The 19,831-nt window shown below is 47.7% G+C and overlaps 1 protein-coding gene across 6 annotated transcripts in view; it reads left to right on the forward strand.

Moving 5' to 3' along the window:
- FOXN3 (forkhead box N3) overlaps positions 1-19,831 on the forward strand; it is a 214,243-nt gene that overhangs the window by 69,043 nt on the left and 125,369 nt on the right. For 5 of the 6 annotated variants that reach the window (XM_065635755.1, XM_065635758.1, XM_065635757.1 and 2 more), the window contains exons 1-2: positions 5,652-5,856; positions 8,548-9,104. In XM_065635755.1, coding sequence (XP_065491827.1) covers positions 8,562-9,104 — 543 coding nt within the window. In that variant the 5' untranslated portion in view covers positions 5,652-5,856; positions 8,548-8,561. Of the gene's footprint in view, positions 1-5,651; positions 5,857-8,547; positions 9,105-19,831 lie in introns of those variants that run through there. The other variant, XM_065635756.1, reaches the window with a different exon arrangement.

Below are 19,831 nucleotides of genomic sequence, written 5' to 3' on the forward strand. Positions count from 1 at the left end.
AGCTGGAAATCAAGCTGTGCCTCAGTATAATTGTGGTGAGGAAATCCACTTGGTGCAAGCAAGTGGTCAGAGGAGAATAATCGCCTAATAGGTTACAGCTCTAGTGACAGCAAGTCGTGTTTAGTGTCAGGTTCTGAGATCCTCAGTTGATGAGATGTGAACACAAACTTCGCTACCTGTGAGGCCCTGTTGCAACTTAATTTTGCATGCATTGATACACAAATAAAGGACAAAATCATAAAGCCTTCAATGAAATGAACAGCTTGTATTCAGGAAAGCTGAGGCAGGACTTGAGATGTTGTCCAGGAAGAATTTTGTCTTAGTTTTAGAAATTCAATTTGGCAACACTGTTTGGGAACTTTATAAAATAACTTGGCTGTCCATTGTAGTTTTACCCCAAACTTCTGATCTTTACTTCTATGCAGTGTTTGCTGCTGCTTTTCCACCACCTTGCTTTAAGAACAAAAATTCAGTTGATTTCTGGTTCTGCTGATTACTTTTAAGTTTGACCTCAGCTGCCAAATAACGAATACTAATGTTGAGATAACTCCAGGCCACGTTTTGTGGCATTAGACCTGTATAACAGATAGCAGAGTCTGGGCACCAAACCCAGTTCTTTCTTTTTTCAGCCTCTTCGAACATTGCAACAGTACCAGAAATACTGGCTTGTATTGCAATTAATATACCAGCTGTGTTAGGTTAGGTGGGATTTCAGACCAATATAACCATTATAGCAGAAGACTCCAGTAATAGTATGTTTATCCCAGCAACATTTTGCTTCCCACTGGCTGGGCTACTAAAATAAGCTGTACTGGCAGAAGCTTCCATTTAGCAGTGCAAGCTAGGGTTGTGCTTGGGATGCTAGTATGTTGGTGTAATTACTCTGGGAAAGCATCTGTCATATAGACCTGTTTTAACAAATGTATGTAGGACAAACTAGCACGCATGATACTCTCCTGCCACCACACTCCTGTACAGAAACACACTTGCTGGTAGCTTGTCAGCTGTATATAATGTTAGTGCTAAGGATACTAATTTTCTTAGAAGCTGCAAGTGTTACTACAATAACGCCATAAACGTGCATGCATTCTTTTATAAAGGAACTATTTAATAAACTCTGGATTTTATTGTAAGAAATTAATTATATTTTAGCCTGTGAAACAGAAATGCTGTAGATACTTTTGTTTGCTTGTACTTCTGACAAAACTTCATACCGGTGCTCCTTTTCTCACCAATTCAGGTCTGTTTCTGTTGGGTTTCGCTAGCTGGGCCAAAGGAGAGCTTGAAGAATGGTTAAATGAAAGGCTGGGAAAATGCTTTGTAAATCTGATTCCATGGTCTCAAGTGAATAAGCAAAAGATAGATCTCCTATCAGTCAGCTGGAGTAAGCTGGGCCTTTATTGCGTGTGCGGCTTGTATCTGTAGCTAGTGCTTGGGGTGGGAGAAGAAAGGAGAGTGCATCCTTGTAGGAGACGTGGGGCAGGAGGGCAGGGAATGGCTGCACTGGGGCGGCTGTGAGGCGAGAGCTGCTCCAGTCAGCCGGTCTGGTGTGGCACCTCTGTACGAGGCGGAGACTTGGCATGTTCGGGTGGGAATTCAGATACGGCTGTTTTGCTGCCCCAGAAGTAGGCAAAGTACAAACAACAAAACCAGGCTGGTCTGCTGTGGTTAAAAATATAGAAGTGGTGATACGGCAGGTACTATATGAGGGACTGGAGAACGCTGGGAACAGGAGTCGTGAAAGAGGAAAAGAGCAAACACATATTGTATTCATGATGTAGTTTTCAGTGGTGCCCGAAGGCAATCAACATGCTTCTGCTCTGCACGAGATTAAATCCATTGCCTCAGAGAAAGCATAAGATTAGAAATGGCAAGACTGATGATGGACGCCAGTCATTCTTCATGGGGGGAGAGTGGGCCAGTGTGCGGTGTCAGAGCCTGAGAGGTGTCCCCCCATGAGGGGCCAGTCACTGATCACAAGGGGCAGCAGCCCTGTCCACTCAGTCTTTGGGAGGTACCTTGCACATCAGGACCCTTTCAGAACTGGGAGGTTTTTGTGTACAGCTGCCTATCAGATTATAAATCCTAATGAGCAAGTTTAGTTGGCAAACTTGCAGCACACTTCAGGGAGGAAATTTGACTCTAATATAGAGAGAATAAACATTGACAAGGATGCCAGTCAATGAGGACATTATAATTGGAGATCAAGTTAGGAAGGTGAGGATAAGAAGTGCAGGTCTGCTGAATGTTGAGACTGGTGAGGTCAGAGGGCAGAAAGTAGAAATGTTTAGCAAGGTCATGTGGCATGGTCGTATTACTGGTGAAGGAAAATGTCCCCAACAGAGATGGAGATGGAGGGAGGAAGATGAGCTTTGCAGGGTTGATAAAAGAGTCCGTGACCCTTGCTGTGCTTGTGTGCTCAATGGCTTGTGGGAGGTTATCAGGGATTCCAATCTAGGGGAGGATAAGAGATAAAGGAGTATAGGGCGATGGCTGGAAATCCTCATTAAATAAGATACTGTAACATCTGCAGTTGGTATTCTGAAATCTGAGGGGAAAGATTAGACTGTTGTATATTAGCCCACAAGGCTAAAGTGCAGCTCTGCACTGTTACTTCTAATCAGCCTTCAGTGCGGCAAATACTTTGGTCTTCATGTATGAACCGTTTTCATCTGTCAGTGTTGCAAATCTTTTGCTAAATGCGTTAGTACTATTCCTGTCTTAGAAATGGGGAAATCAACACCCTAATAAATTTGGTGGCTTGCCTAAGATTACCATGAGTTACTTCATGTCCATATGTCAGATGTTCTGATGCTGCTGTAGTCTCTAAGCCAGCAGTTAATGATCTTTCAGTGGTGCTGTGTGAGACTGTATTCTCCTTTCCTAAACTAGTCATATTAAGTGTTCCAGCACCTAGTCAGAAGAAGCAGGTGGACAGTCTCCCCGAGAGGCAAGGTATCAGTGTTTACATTGCTGCTGGTGTTTTACAGCTCTGCAAGCCAACAGCTCTGGTTGCCGCTGAGCTCAGGGGTGAGTGGAACGAGAGGCTGCCCCACACCGCTGCCCCTCGGGGCGTGCCTCGGCGGGGAGCCCCGTGCCAGCCCTCGGGCCCGGGGCGCAGTCTGTCCCCCTGCTCTCCTCGGCTTCTGCATCGCCGGCTGCTGGCGCCTGCACTCGACCGCGCTGGCTTTTCTGTCTACATGGCAAATGTCTCTCAGTGGTCGTCCACCGTAATCTGCGCTGAGCGCTCTGGGGAAATTCCTGCTCGCCACGGAAAAGGTATAAAACTCTGGAACTGATCTTGTTCCACCAGTATTGGTGGAGAATTTTGCCACTAGTCATGAACAGAACCGAGCTGTGTACCTGAACAGGGTGTGTATGTAACGTATTCAAGGTGTAATATTCTTTGCACACTACCCTGCATCTCACAAGGCTTCCCCCTGCTCACTTCAGAAATACTTCTCATTAGCTGAATTCTTCTTGGTAGTCTGTTCTAAGACACTTGACTTTAACAAGTGATGATAAATGCAATAAATCTCCTTGCTTGCCAATAAAGAGACATGTTGATTCACTCAGAAAAACGTCTGAAACATTTGGAGTAAATTCAGGTGGGTGGAGTTATGACTTGGTAATTTAGTTTGGGTTTGAAACCAAACGGCCATGAGATAAGAACTGTGTAAACTAATGGTCTGCTGACTCTTGGAGTGTTAGGGCTGGTGGAATCACAGGGCAAGGTTACCAGTGGGTGACAATGATACTCTGCTGCCTGAGAGGTACTCTTCCCATTCTCCAATCCAGCTGCTGGCATGTCTTCTTGAAAATATGCAAGAATGTGAAACAGAAGTTCACTGGGTAGGGGAGGGAAAGCTATCGGCAAAAGAAGGTCTTAGCGAGTTATGACAGGAATTTCTAGTTCGAGAGAATCAACAAAATGTTTTTCAGCCCTGCACTTGAGAGTGAGGTCGTTGCCACTCTTGCTTGAAAATGTGAATTTCACAAGTGTCAGAGATTAAAAGAGGTAACCCATGCCTTGGGAAATGACTAAGTGCAGACACAGATGTGCAGGAGGATACGGTGGTGATCCCGGTTAAGCGGGATAATAATGACTATGTGGGCCAGCACAGAATTCTTTCAAGGTCTTGAGACGGCTGTCCTAACTTTTCTGAATAAAACGGCTAAAATGCTTTTCTTCTTGGCTCAAAGATAATTTGTGTATCCAGGGCTGCATTGGAAAGGATCTAACAATACACCTATATTTCTAACTCGGATTACATTGTTTATACATTTTCTGCAGCAGACCTTTTCTATACCGAAAGGAAAATTAATTTTGAAGTATTATAAATTTGCACGCCTTGTTTACCCAGAGAGGAAAATCCTTGTTTTTTGTAGATCAGCTATGAAACGATTTCATGTACTTGTTTTGCAGGTGGACAGCCATACCTTAATTCTGTACTGTGAACGACTGAAGCTGCTGGAGAGCAAGCATGTTGTATGTGGGAGACTGTACGCTTAACTAGTGCTGTCTGGACTGGGCAACTTCTTTTTTATTTTAAAATCAAGTTAGTTCCCTCCAATAATGTAACAGATGGTAAGGTTTTTTTACTCAAGTTAATACTAGTTATTATATCAAGGTGTGGTAGCAGGGGAGAAAATGCACTGTTCTTCCTAATTAAATCAGGCCTTGTTCTAAAGCAAATTTCCTTAGACTAAAGACAAACTGTTTTCTTCCTCAGCAGTTTTTGTAGGTTTCTGCAGCACGGTTCTTCACTGCACACCGTGCAGACAGCCCCCCAGCTGGGGCCACAGTTTCACGACACAGCGAGCCAGCAGCAGGGACCCCTTGCTTTATGCCCCGCTTGCTGGTGCCCGCAGGCGTGCTCGCCCCTGGCTCCTGCACGGATGAGCAGGACAGATGTGCTCGGAAGCGGCGGACGGGCTGTCGGCAGCGGAGGCTCTGCTCCGGGTGGCGTGTCGGTGGCGGCTCGCAGGTGTCCCCCCCTCGGCAGCATTACCTGCGTGCTGGGGGCTGGGCAGGACGGAGCCTGGTGTTTCGGTGCAGGAAGATGTCTCCCCTGTTCCTCCCGAGGGGGAGGGAGAAGCGGGACCCCGGTGTGTGGATCCTTAGACTTGGGGTGCTTGGTGGTGCCTTCAGCGGCGACCGGGCAGTTCATGGCAGCTTGCCGGGGGTCGGTCTGGCCGGGCCTCCTGTCAGCAGCGGCCGGCACGCCGCGGGCAGGGGCAGAGACTCGTACAAGTGGGAGCGCCGGTGAGCACCCCTCCACACCGGAGCTTCTCCCCGGGCGCTTCCCGCCCCCCTGCCCGCCCCAGGCAACCGCCGCCGGCCCGGCGCGACCCCGCCGCCGCCAGGCCCGCAACGCCCGCCTCGGAGCGACCCCGCGCCGCCGCTGTGGGGCCGGGGCGGGCGCCCCCGCGGGAGGACGCGTCCCGGCAGCCGATGGCAGCGGGCCCGGGTCCCCGCGGGCGGCCGTGAGCAGCGCCGCCGCCCTCCCCCACCGCCGGCGGCCCTCCCTTCCGCGGCTTCTCCCGTCTCGGCTGGCCCAGCCCACGTTTTCCCTCTCTCCCCTCCCTCCCTGGTCATGTGTCGCCTTTTTTTGTTTGCAGTGGAAACAATTTCTCGCTCTTCGGCTCGCACCGAGGCGGACCGCTGCCCGTCGGGAGCGCGGGGCGGGCGGCGGCCGGGCCCCATGCTGGCGGCGGTGCGCGCTGCGCCGGGACCCCCGCGGCACCCTCGGGGCTCGGGCTGAGGCGGGGGCGCGCGATGCCCGGCTCCGTCAGATGAAAGTTTGCGCCACAGCCATGAGGGGACCGCGGTGAAACCACCGCCTCCCCCGCCAGGTAAGTTCTTGTTGTTGTTGGCGGGGATTGCGCAAGGCGCTGCCGGGCCCGTCTCGGGGCCGGCGCGGTCCCGCCCGGCCAGGCTCGGCTCGGCTCGGCCCGGCCCGGCGGCCGCCCGGCGCCACAACTTGGGCAGGAGTTGGTGCGCGGCCGCGGCGTGCGCGCCGCCGTGTCCCCGCCGAGCCCGGCCGGCCGTGCCGCGGGGCCGCGCCGCGGGGCCGCCTCCAGCCCGAGGTGGTCCCGCCGGGGGCTTCCGGGAGCCGCTCGGGCAAGGACTTCTGAGTGCGCGCACACACACACGTATGCGCGAGCAGGAGGGCTAAGGAGGCGCCGCTCGGTGCGCAGGGCCGCGAGCGGCGGGGCGGGCGCGGGGAGAAGTTGCGTTCCCGGCGCGGCGGGGCCGGTGACATCTGGCCGGCATTGGCGGTATGCGCGCCGCCGGCCGCCCGCGCCCGCCCCGCCGGAGCAGTCCCAGTCTCCTAGCAACGCCATTGATTGGCTGCGGCGGCGGCCAATCAGCGCCCGCCCCCCCCCCCTCGTGCGACAAGTACGGTGGGAGCGCTGCGCGGCGGGGCCGCCCCGGTGCCCCCCCCCCGCCCCGGGGTGGCTCCCCCGCCGGGCCGCGGGTGAGGCGGGCGCGGGGCCCCGTCGGGCGGGCGGCTGTGCAGATACCTGGCGGAGCACTCGCAGTTGGCAGCGGATTAAAAATGTTCGCCCGACTGCGGGCTCTCATGTGACCGGCGCTCCTTTGTCTGGCGGCGGGGCGCCGCGGCAGCCGCCACGGGCCTCGGTAGCGCCCCACGGCCCCTCCGCACACACCCCGCGGGCGCAGCCCCGGCCGGGCCCCTCCGCCCGCGGGGCAGCCCCGGCCGCCCCTCCTTCCCTCCTTCCCTCCCGGCCGCGGCGGTTCCGCTGGCAGCCGCTCTCCGGGCGGGCTCCGCCGGGCTCCCCGCAGGCGCCGGTGCCGGCCCGAGGGGGCTCCGCGGCCGCGCAGGCACCCGCTGGCTGCCGTGAGGGCCGCTGCGTGGAGCGAGGAAGAAGAAAGTAGGAAAAAAGGAAGAGGGACGGCATGATAGGGCCCTTTGGGAGGATACTGGCAAATAAGCAAATTAAACAGAAAGAGAGCAGCGTGTTGTCATAGCAACAGTGCAATTAAATTACTTTACTGTCAGCCATCATATAATTTTCCTGTTTAGAAGCCCATGGGACGTAACTTCCATTTGGAGTCAAAGTTGAGCGTGCGGCATAGGTAGGCGATGCCGGTGCCCCCGGACGCCGGCGATACTCGTGTTTACCTTCTGGCTGTGCTGGGCGCTGCTTTGAAAGCTGGGAAGTGGGACCGACATAAGTTTGGCCTCCCAGTGTTTATATCTGCCTCGGTATTTTTTCCTCTTCCAGATACTTGTGTAAAACCACACGTTCACTGAGCTTGTTAGGCGGTGGTGTGTATTAGCAGGCTTCTGTGCACAGAAGTTCCATACATTTCTCTTTTTAGCAGTGGCTGCCTTGGTGTAAAGTGTTTCTAGAAAGACCCCAGGAACTTTCCTTTTTCATTTATTGCCCTTTATAACAGCTAAAATATACCTTTTCTCTTTTCCAGAATGGCTGTCTCTTTTTTTTCCTATAGGTACATGGTTCATTCTGTGGTTACCTGTAGTTTTTTTGCTCTTCGTTTACTACATCGCGTGTGTGACTCCATGACTTCAGGGAATTACTGAGGATATGTTTTAGATATAGGGAATCCTTTTGTTCTTGTTCAACATTTGTGAAGGAAGTTTTGTCGTTTTAAAATCCATTATTAACTCTTTTCATTTTTCATTTCATTGCTATTCACATCTCCAGACCTAAATCCTGGCAGTTTTATTGTGTGGAGGAACTGAATATTGCTGCTCACAGGTACCCCCAGGGGCAGCTGGTGCAGCACCCTCAGCAGCTCGTCCCACCTCTCCCAGGCTGCTGTTGAGCATCACAGCAGCCTTTCTGACTCTGTTTTCTGCCATGTTTGAAATACGGTTCAGCTTATGTTAAAATCTTCTCTGTTTACATACATTTTTAAAGTGCTCTATTCCTCTGGCGCTTCTTTCCTGTGTCTTGGCCCTGGTCCCAAAACTACTGTGCACTGCTTTCCTTCCTTCTCTTGCCCTTGCTGGTTTTGAAGTTCTGCTGTCATTTTTCAGGTTTTTTTGCAACTCTAGTCAGATTGGATGCTTGTCTGCCTCAGCCTTTAGCCAGCGTGGCTTTGATCATGGTGCTGTTGAATTGTCCTCAAAAGTGAAACACCTGAGCTTAATCTGAAACAACTGGCCATAAGCTCCTCTATTTATTTTTTTTAGTTTACGTGCTTATTAAATAATACAATCAGAGGATTCTGTTATTTGATACACATATTCATCGTGAATGGGACATGTCTTTAGGATTTCCTAGGTGAGGCTTCATGTGCATGCAGAACTGAGATGTATCAGGATCATCATCTCATTTCACGGACTAAAATTTCTTGCTGTGTCCCGACTTCAGGTTATTTTACTTAGCGGTTGTGGATGAGTGTTTATGGGAGTCTGTAATATTTAATACAGATGACAAAAGTCTGGGTGACTAGTTAGGGAAAAGCTGTCACAATTCTATGCAGTATTTTTCTGTGAGCTAATTTGTGTCTCTATTTCTTTCTCCCCTTCCTTTGGATTTACTCTCCAGGAATTGCTGTCTAAATGGGTCCAGTCATGCCTCCCAGTAAGAAGCCAGAGGGCTCAGGAATTAGCGTTCCCAGCGGACTGAGCCAGCGTTACCAAGATAGCGATTTATCAAAGGCACTTCATGATGACGAGGACCTAGATTTCTCTTTGCCTGCCATCAGATTAGATAAAGGGGCCATGGAAGATGAAGAACTAACTAATTTGAACTGGTTACACGAGAGCAAGAACTTGCTGAAGAGCTTTGGGGACTCGGTGTTACGGAGTGTTAGCCCCGTTCAGGACATCGGTGATGACACGCCACCATCTCCTGCCCACTCTGACATGCCCTATGATGCCAAGCAGAACCCCAACTGCAAACCTCCTTATTCCTTTAGCTGCCTCATATTTATGGCCATTGAGGATTCGCCAACCAAAAGACTGCCTGTAAAGGATATATACAACTGGATCTTGGAACACTTTCCGTATTTTGCAAACGCACCCACTGGATGGAAAAATTCTGTGAGACATAACCTGTCCTTGAATAAGTGTTTTAAGAAAGTGGACAAAGACAGAAGTCAGGTAAGTTTGGAGCTATGGAAACCTATCTGACTCTGAAAATATTCACCTGCTAATCCTAGAATGTGTCTGTAACAGTGAAATGCAAAATATGCGACGCTGTCCCTGGTAATGTAGTTCATTAAATTCAGAGAGCAAACATTTCTTTAGCATGGCTCATTCTGATTTTATTACATTCATTGTCTAGACATCTGTAAGAAAGTACTCGGGGGGTGTGTGTGTTTTTTCTTTTCCCCCCAGCTGGTGTCTTCATGCGTAGTGGTTAAATATTGTTTTTAGTTATCATGCTGTGGTAATGGTTTCCAGCTATACTAGATGAATGTAATCATGTTATAAATAGGCTGCGTGCTGTTCTTGGCTTATACAAATGTATAGTGAAAGGGTATGCCTTATGTAGGAGTCCATCGCTTTTTCCCTGGTCTGAAAAGTGGTGTAAGCTGAAAAAACTTCTATTTCTTTTAAACAAACAGAAGTAGTTCTGAATTTTGGTGATGAAGTTTTGTTCCAATTCAAGCAGGTTTTAAAAAAACTGTTCAAGGAGAGAGAGAGGTCAGGCATCAAAGGTGAAAGTTGCCATTTGCTGACATTTCAGTTATTCTCTCCCTGGGCTCGTGTAGCTTCTGCAACTGGTGTGCTGGCAGAAGCCTGGGGAGCACATTTTTGCTTTTGGATCTCTGCTGTTGTAGCCCGGTTTCATTGCTGGATCCTGAGCGGTGTGTGCGGGCAGAGCCCATGTGTGAGGGGATGGGGCAGCTCTCGGCGCAGCCTCTGTCACCTCGGGCTGCCTGGCAGCTGGTGTCGGTTTCCGAAGGGGACCATCTTCAGAAAGCAGTGATCTGCATGGATCTTTGGCAAAGTACGGGTATGCTGATAAAAATATCAGCTTGCAGATTAATTTCACAGTCCTTCCCACAGGTTAGTGAAATAAGTAGTGGGTAAAATGACATCACTGACCCTCTGTCTCTAAAATTGGCTGAAGATCAGAAAGTGGACACTTTCTCCTGGCAGAAACAATAGATGCACTCAGCTTCTGTATTTCAGTGAAGTCAATGCAACAATTGTCTTGGAACTGGTTACCCTGAAACTAGACTTCTGTTGGTGGTGCTGTTCTCCCTATTTTGGGTGTGATTTATCTTTAAATGCTGTGGAATAGGAGCTCAAATAACTCCAGAGGAAGGGTCATACATTAGCCTAAACTAGCAACTTTTCATTTTAGATTACTGTCATTATTTTCATTTTAGATTACTGAACTAATGAAGTTAAGTGAACTTAAATAGTTCTCTGGAGCTTTCCTTTTTTAAAGGATTGACTCATTTATCTTCCCCTCCCCTCCCCCCGCCTTTAAATGCTGTTGTGTAGAATCTACTGTCCACAAATTGATGATCACATACTGTATGTTGGTATTTTCTTAAATTAGTTGCTGTGAATTATTGTGAGATTAAAAAACTTGTCCTGAACTGGAACATTTTGTGTAAAACGGAGTCTTAAATTCTTCTTTGGAAGTGAGACTATAATAACAAGTGCCACACCAGACTTTTATGATCCTGTCCCAGACCATAAGAAGCCTTCACACAATACATTTAAAACCAAAACCAACCAAACAAAACCAAACAAATACTGTAACTGGCAAGGCATGTGTTTAACATTACCATTTGTATTCTGTTCTATCCTTCTTCCTCTGTTTACAAGTTGACTATTTAGAGTACAGCTTCCTTCCTATCAGGAACTTGTCTTCGTGTCTGTCTGTCAAATATCCAGCAGTCTGCTGAGCTCGTGTGAACAATACCACGACGTGCTGCTTCTCCACAGGGAAGTGGCAGAGCACAACGCATGACTAGTCACCTCTGTCTCGAATTTGTGATTGGAGCCATGGTTACATAGCTAGACAACAAGGTGTGGTGGGAGGCCTTGCCTATATGAATAACGAGGTGGGGTTGTATTCATTCCTGGAAAATCCCAGCTTATGAGAAATTATTTCTTCCATCTTCTGGAGATGCTAATGACTGCAAGTAGCCAGTGTTACAGTGAATGAGATGAGAATTTTGAACGCAAAATGCACCAAGGCAGGTCATTTAAATCACCTGCTGGGTTTTTCCTCGTGTCTTGGCCAAGGGACATGGCAGACAGTCCCGAACGCAGAATTGGCACTCGGTTGGGGTTGCTGAATCAGGTGCTTGATAGCTAATTGTGGACTTGGAAAGCAGTAAACGGCAACTGCTGGCTTTGAAAATACCTTCGTGTGTGTGCAGACGCACACTTGGGGTTGATTTGAGTACCTTGCAGCCAGCATCTCTGCTGTTCAGAAAGAAGGTGTCCGTCCCTCAAAAGGGTTCTCCAGTTTAGGGCTGGGGCTTGGGGCATGGGAAGGGGAGGACCTCCCCTCCGTAAGGAATCATTTCATGCCACTTCTTCCCCTTTGCAGCCACATTCTGCAGTTTGCAGGCTTGGAGTCTGCCTGTCTTACTGTTTTTATGTGGAGAGAAAAAAAAAAGGCATTTAGCAAACGGTATTTTATAAAATACTAACAAGATAGGCTCTGAAACATGTACAGTGTGAGGGGAAGGAGTTAATCAGTGCTGGCAGTTGAAAGCATTTGCCGGTTGATGTGCATTGACAGATTGTGAAAAGCTAGAAGCTTTCCCTCTCATAGTTGTGCTTTCCAGTGTTTGTTTGTGTAGCCTTTCAGTAATCGTTTTTCTAAAAAAGTTCTGCTGAACACTTAGTTCTTTTTTGAATTCCCTTTGCATAGTAGTTTTCTCAATCTTGGGCTTCAGTAATTTATATTTATGGAGCTAAATATGCATTTAGTAGCGTGCAGCCTTTTCTGCCTGCGTATGAATGCTTGCATTTCCTGATGTGAGATCCTTGTAGCAGGAAGAAAAAAAAATACTTAGAGGCTGCATTGCTAGAGTTTTTGGTTCGCCCTGTCCTGGTGCTTCCAGGTCTAGTGCGGAATGCTGGGAAAATACATTTTTCTCCTTGGATTTGTTTATGCACTGCTGCTGTTCCATTTCAGCTGCAATGCCATCAGGCTTACCTGGCAAGCCGGCAGAGTGACTATTAATGTAACTTTGCGATGAGGCTGATGTCCTGGATGGAGATGGAGAGCCGGGCTGAAGAAGGGAAAATACTGAGCCCTTGATTGTACAAACCTCTTTGCATTGAGCTCAGCAGTTTAATAATAGTTGGCCAGAGTATGAAGTATCACATGATGGGGAGTAGACGAGGAGTTCCCTGGCTTTGTTTATACTGCCGGACCTGTGAATTCAGTCATTCAGATTAATCCTATTGTGAACCTACAGATCTAAATGTCCTCTAGTGTGTGTCCCATTTAGTACAGCCCGTTAGCCCATGACTGCCCTGACTTCCCTACCATCTGGTCCTTGGCTATAGAGAGGAATTTTTCTTGTATATGTGTCTCCATAGCAACGAGTTTGCAGTTGATATGGAAAGTAAGCAGTTGCCCTAGCAACGGAGTTACTGATGTGGCAGCTTCTCTGCTCGCAAGGAAAGGGCTAAGCTAGTTCAGACGCATTATGTAGGTTTGCTGTAATTTTAGCTGCGCCCACTAGTGCTGCTCTAGCTAAGGGTCTCTTGAAAAATTTTGTTACAAGCCCTATTTTTTTCCCCCTTGAAGATTTGTTTTATTCATGTAGGGATTCCTGCTTTGCACAAAGGCTGGTAAGATGGTATTTTCAAGCTGTGCAATACATCCGTGCCTTTTATGAATGCAAGCTTTCTTGATCAAATGAGTGGATGAGAGGAAAAGATGTTTGACCTCGTTGGCTTCTCTGCAATTTTTTTGTCTCAGTGAACAGCCCACAGCTATAGAAGCTCTTGTCCCATGCTCCTTTCCGCTATTCTGCTGTCTTTCCCTGGTCTCCGCTTCTTCAGGCATCCATCCTGTCAAGAGGGTTCCTCTTTGTGTCTGCTCTGCGTTGTGTGAGATAAGGGGATGCACACGTGCTCCTGGCTGTGTGCACGCTAAAGAAATTCGCGTCTCTTAAAGGTTTGTTTGGCACTCGTGCTGAGGGACATCTTAATAAACATGCAGTGAAGGTAAAGGATATGTTTATGGGGCTGAGAGAAGAAAATTCTCCTCGCTTGATGTGAAAGTTATTCTTAGAAGTACATGGTCCATAACTGGGTCATGGAGATCCAGCCAGGCTCCTCCTCCGTCTGGAGCAGGCTCTGAGATCTGAGGACTCCCCAGTGGTCCTTGTGCTCTGCGAGAGCCGGCGTCCAACTTGTCCTCATCTAATGCGCCACCTTTGCAAGCATGGTGCGATGGCACCGGCCGAGGGGCGCAGGAGACTTTTCAGGAGTCCCTCCTGCCAATGTCTTTCCTCTGATGTGATGATGTCTGGGCTTTTGACAGGTAAAAAACCCCACAGAAAGCTAAGCGCTAGCTGGAGTGAGAGGAAAAGGAGCCTGCTTGTTCTTCGTTAGACTCTCCTAATCCAATCTGCATATACACAAAGGCAAGGGACAAGGGAGCCTGTCTTCCTCCTTTCAGCATTATTACTCAAGAAGATCTGTTGTGAAAGCTCGGTGGCACTCTGGAGATAGAAATCATCTCCTCCATTTTTTGTATTGTTATCACCTAGACCGACCCAAATAACACAAGCGTCAGAATTTCACTGCATTTATAACATCTAGTGGAGCTAAAGTGTAAAAAACCAAACAAACCACCCCTCAGATTCCTGTTAAGGACTTCAGATTATGTTGACTCTATAAATAAAATAATGTCCTAAATAAGCTGCTAATTTCTCAAATTGTTAAAAGGAGGCGTTGTCTTTTTAAGCTGGTATTCTTCTAGTTTAACATGAAATCCATTTTCTCATACTGCAGTCTGTCATAGTAAAAAGCTCTCTAGCAACAGAAATTTCCTCTTCAAATGAATATTGAGAGAAATGAGGGTCATCTCATTCCAGAGCAATAATAAAACTCTCTAGAACCATACTGTTATATGTGGGTTCCAGATATCAGACAATTTATGGAGAGCTTTTCTTGAACCCTTTCAGTTTTCTTTTTCAAGTGCAAACCCAAGAAATTATACGGAATATTTAAATAATAGATTTCCTAAAGCTGTGGGGGGAAATAACATGGTTCCACCTGGTTGACTTTACATCAGAGCTTAGTCTTTGCGGTGGAGTCTGCCTGCATTAACCGGTTTAGAGCTGGACAAAGCATAATCAGTTCTTTTTCACATAATGAAGAGGAGCTGGCAATATCCGGAGAGTCCTCTGAACCTTATATCTAAGGTATTTATGTTATATTGCTCTTGGTTAAGACAGCCTGTGGACAGGCGCCCTGTGGGGTAACCAGGCTGTTAGTTGCACATTAACAGTCTATTGACCTACCAGAGGGGATGGGCTACTTAGTTTAAATAAACTGGAGTAACTGGCCCTGTCTGTGCTCCAAACCCATGGCAAAGATGATAGAAAGTGTCTTAAGCAGTGCTGATGCAGCCCAGGCAGGAAAGCAGGAGTGAGCTGCTCCTTACCTGTTGGGCTTGGGCTGTGGTGGGGTTGATGGGTCTATTTTTCAGCTGTGTGACACCTCCCTTGCTCCTGGCTGTTTGCTCCAACACCTTCCTGGCACATGAACTTGTGTGTTTCTGTGTCAAACCGCGGACCTGGTCAGAGATCTGATTCGGCTGGATTTTTATCTTTATCTCTTTTTTTAATTCTTGAGTCTCTTTTCAGCTTAATTCCCCAATTCAGGTCACAGTGCAGTCCAACAGACTGCAGAGATGATGGGGAGGCTGGGGAATACCTCTGGTTGGGATGCTGAGGAAACAAGCCACTCCTGACGGAAGAAAGGCCTGACGGAGGCTGGCAGCCGCAGGGAGAGTTGGTGCAGGACTGCTTGATGGGTAATGGATGTGGTCCCTACCACAAGCTGAAGGCTAGAGTGAAATTAGAAAATAAACTTAAGTACAATGGGAGGCTTTCTTCTTCTGGAGACTTTTCTTTTGGTTTTCCCCTGGGAGCAGGACTGTGCTATTTGTTGTTCAAGTGGCCTGTGTTAGCAGCTCTTCATGGTGTTTTACAGCTGATTTAAAGTGATCCAAGTCTGGATAGCCACCATCAGGCACGATCCCTGCCCAACCTGGCCCTCTGTTCCCTTTGCTGGGGGATTGAACCGATCCAGGGCTGTATTGCAGCCCCTTTTGAGCTCTTACTGGCACATGTGTCACCATGCAATGTGCAGGCTGAAAACTATTCGTGTTTATTTTTGTTTGGGTTATTTTTCAGTGGGTGGATTTAGTTGGATTCGCTTTCCGCTCCCTGCTTAGCTCATGGTCACTGTGGTCAGAGGAGCAGCAGTGCCAGCGCGGGCCGCGGGCTCAGCTCTGTTTAGTCGGGGATGAAACCGTGCCCACAGCGTTCAGCCAGCGCAGGGCCCACCCGGCGGCAGCAGAAGATGGGCAAAGGAAGGAGTGGGGGATGCTCTTACCTGCTAGAGCGCAGTCTGTGCTTAAATCGCTGGGGCTGCTTGTTTATTCAGTCAGATACATGCTTGGTGCCGGATTGGGCCCATATGGCACGGGCGAAATGGTCCGAAGAAAACTGGTATGTGTGCACATGCTTGTTTTTCCTCATTTTCTCAAGGTTCGTTTCTTTCTGTTGCTTGAAGAGGTGGCTCTGAGAGGAGCTGTGCTGTGGATTCTCTGAAAAGATGTTATGGCAGAGGGAAGGATGTCCATAAAATCAATTGTCAGGCTTTTCTGTGCTGCTGTCTTTACATCCTCATCACCACCTAGGTTTCTTCCTAATTGCCAGAGAGCTAATGAACTGCCCTTGTCACTGCCAGCAGAGGAATCACAGATCCTGTGGTCGTGCTCTGGTTTGAGCGCAGGAGGCCTTGCTGATGGTGGGGCTGGAGTATGTACATACACAGGAGAACTTTACGTGTCCGGTAACAAATGCTGGCCCGTAGGGATCCCCATGAAACGCCTGTGACAACAGACAAGACGTGCCCCTGAGCGCCGGGCCCACGATGATGGTTGTAGCTGAACATCAGAGATGAACTGGGCCTGCTGGATGTGCTTCTGTCTCACACTTCAGTTCTTCAACAAAACATCAAAGAATCCATTTTAATTAAGAAGGACGTGTCCCTTAGACTTCCCCCTTCCTTTCCTAAAAGGGAAGTGGAGTGTTTTACATTGGCTGAAAGAGCACAGCAGATTGTGCTGCATGGCTTCTTTTCTTCGGTGAAGACATTGTGAAAAAGCATATAAAAGACTTGATCGTAATTGGGCAGTTGAAAATAATTGAGGAGTTCAAAATACTCTTCAGGCAGCCTGAAGTAGCCTTTGAGTTGCTGGAGAAGCTTCTTTTCCTTGCTCTGGTTTCAGGCAGTTGCTGCATCTCCCTCGCTGGCCCAGGCGGCTGAAGCCTTGGCTCATTCTTGTGGCATTTCCACGTTTCTGGTAAAATCCTTGGGACAACCGGCCCATTGGGGTCTGAGAAGCCATCTCCACACTGCTCCTACCTTCTCCTTCAGCGTTATTTCCAGCTAATTGCTGTATCTTCATCATAAGTCTAGTTAAAGCAAATGACTGGTCCAGTGTAACACACAAGCTGGAATCCCTATGAGAAAGGGAGCCAGTGTGTCTCGATTTTTAATTTAGTTTCTTGGTATTTTGTGTTGGTCAGTAGTGGCTTAGCATATAGAACTAATTGACTTGTGTCCTTTCAAGACTGGGCAGACCATTGCTAGTTGAGGTCCTGGTGCAAGCACCGTATGTAGCTGTCACAGAGCAATATATCATGATGCAGTTTATCTCATGAACACAGATTTGCTTAAAGAAAAGCCCCACGTGGCGGCCTCTGGTTACGCTTTGCTCACTAAGCGTCTAGGGGAAGACTGTGCTACATGCTTATAGGTGTTTTTTAAGCTAATGAAGGTTTATATCTCTAAGTATTTGTTTTTATCTTTTGATTCATAATTGATATTTTGAACCAGTAAAAGTAAAGCATCCTGTCTTCTAGGGAAAGGAAAATAGTGATAAAAGTTTGCTTTAATTAGGCGTGTATAAATCTTGCTGATTTTCTTGTACTTCTGGTTTAAGTCAGTTTGGTTTTAAGTAGTTTAAGAACAATGAGATTTTGCTTTCCTCAGTGGTAGCAACTGGCTTGTTACGATTCACTTACTTAAGTCTTGGTCTCAAGGAAAAAACTGTTTAATTTTGCTTCTTAACATCTGTCACTCAATTTAATGCCCAGTTGGTTTAAGTCCCTTTCCTAATTATTCCACACCTGCTCTGATGTCTCAGAGCTGGCCAGAAGTGGAGTACCTGCTCAGCTCCAGAGCCAGGAAATGATTACAGGTGGGCTGGGGAAGAGAGGAGGTGCCAAAATTGATCGCCTGGCAGTGCCTAATTGAGGAGCAGCAGAGAAATGCAGGCAGTTGGTTCAGGTGCGCTTATGAGTCCCTGTCCTTGACACTTGTGCTCTGATGTCTTTAAAGGTAAAATTGATCCTGTATGTCTGCTTGAATGCTTCTATCGGTCTTGTATCTTAGTTTCTCTGACTTCGTTCCTCTGTGTTTTCTTTGGTTTGGAAGAATTCAGTCACAGAAGTAACACCTTACGTTTTCTTTAATTCTGGAGATGAGGCAGCTCTTCCGAAGGAGCAGAAATGTTGTTGCTGTTGGATGGTGGCCCTGCGGGCGGGCTGCTGAGACACTTGCTGTTCTGCAAGGTCTGGCTGTCTTGGGACTGACTGACCTCGTAGATGAGGGCGAGGAGCACCTTCCTCAGCTGTGCTGCTTTTAGCGAGAGCTTCCCGAGGTGGTTTCCCTTTGAGAAAAAATTAGTGTCCAGGACTGAAGGTGACAGCGATTCTTGCCTTTAATTACACAAGGGAGCACAGAATGCCATGGCTCTGCCGTGCCATCGTGTCCATGATTCCTCTTAGCCTGCCTTCAGATCTTACTGGCCAAGTGGCTGGAGCTGCTGAGATGCCCCATAGTTGGGATACGGCACCCACACCATGCTTGGAATTGCTGCCGCGTCTGGTCATTTAGTGGAGATTACGGCAATGCTAATAAAACTGTGGTTATCTTTTCTGGAGAATAAGCACATTTTTAACAGTCTGGATGCTGACAAGATTTATCTACTTGCTGGCAACTCAGCTGGCTTTTACAAAGTCCTTAATTTCTTGTAGCTGTAAGTGGTGTCAGACTCATCAATGAGAGAGGTCATGTAAGATAAGCAACAGTAGGGAGGAGGAAAGGGAGTGACCTTCTTACTTTGGCATAAGTTTTTTTTCCCTCCTGAATTTTTGGTAGGTCACTATTGGCTCTTCTTAGGCTGGAACATTAGTTGTTTTCTTCTGTTCTCCCACCAATTTGGACTCCTGAATTCAGAGGAGCTGCTCTTGATTTACTCTTGAGTAAACGACAGCAGAACTGGGACTGAGGGCTGTGGAAAGTAGCAGTTGTGGCCATAAATGATGCCTCTGGATCTTACTCAGTTATCCATAATAGTAATTTTGGACACAGTACATTTTAACTTGTTATTTATGTTCTCCAAATTCCGTTCTGGGTGTTATGGAAACTTTGTCCTGGGAACTGATGCAGGAATTTGTGAGAGGACTTATTCCAAGGATCTTAAATGTGAGTGGGTTTTTCCTTGCTACGGTAGAAAAGAAGCCAAATTGCTGCCCTCAGCCAGTGACTTAAGACACCAAAACACTATCTACGGCATGCTGAATTGCTGTATTTTGTTGCAGCAGTGAACGGTAGCAATTTACCACTAGCTGAGTACTATCAGGATTTTGAAAAGGCGGTGTAGCTTGCTGAAAGACAGCTGTTGGTAAGCAGCGGAATGAACGGGCTTATGTGCGGGGAAGCCTCAATGGCATGGAAAAGCGTCTATGGCAGTACGTGGAGCAGAAACTTATTGATGGGATTTTGCACAAGAGAATCTAGTTGAATGCTGGATTCACACTCATTCAAGCTATGAGCAGAAAATTAGGCTCTGCTCCAGGGTTATATTTGTGAGATCCCATGGCTGCCTACTGTGGGAAGATGCTCATTGAGATGAGGCAACTGTTGTAAATGTTTTTCTGAGTTTACAGTTGAAAAAAAATGCCCACAGTGCAACTTGCAGGGGCTGCAGGGGTTAATGCAAGACTTAGGTACTTGGATACCTTATCTCGAGTTTTCATTTATGTATTTTTATCTCTTTTCCTCACCCTTTAGGGTGCAGAGTGGGAACACACCTCTCCTTAAGTTATGTGTGTTCTGGTAAAAACAGGGAAATTGTTTGTGAAATGCCCTGGTTTTAGATTTGGGGAAGGGGGGTAAGCATCATTGTTAAGTGATATACAACATAATAAACATAGCAGTTTTGCAGTTAGATTTGTTTTCTTTAAATTGTTGAGGAGAACTAAACAGTTCTTGCCTGGCTTATCTTTAGGAATAAAGTCCTTGCCGTGCGGGAGAAGCTGTATTTGCAGTATTCTCCTCAGTGCCACTGCCTTGCCCTGGCAGTCTGTGCACAGCCCTCTCCAGCACTAGGATAACAAGCACTGCACTTCCAGAGATCCTTGCTGCTCCTGGGAGCACTTCAAAGGCTTTTGGAGAGGAATGTTTGACGGCTTTAAGAACTGCATGCTGCCGGCTCAGATGGAGCTACAATTACACTTAGACTTTGAGAGAGAATGGTACAGAGCTCCTGGGTCAAAAGGTATTTAGTTCTGCAGGAATCCCCTTCA

Source organism: Caloenas nicobarica, chromosome 5, assembly GCF_036013445.1.
Source record: "Caloenas nicobarica isolate bCalNic1 chromosome 5, bCalNic1.hap1, whole genome shotgun sequence".
Classification (NCBI taxonomy): Eukaryota; Metazoa; Chordata; class Aves; order Columbiformes; family Columbidae; genus Caloenas; species Caloenas nicobarica.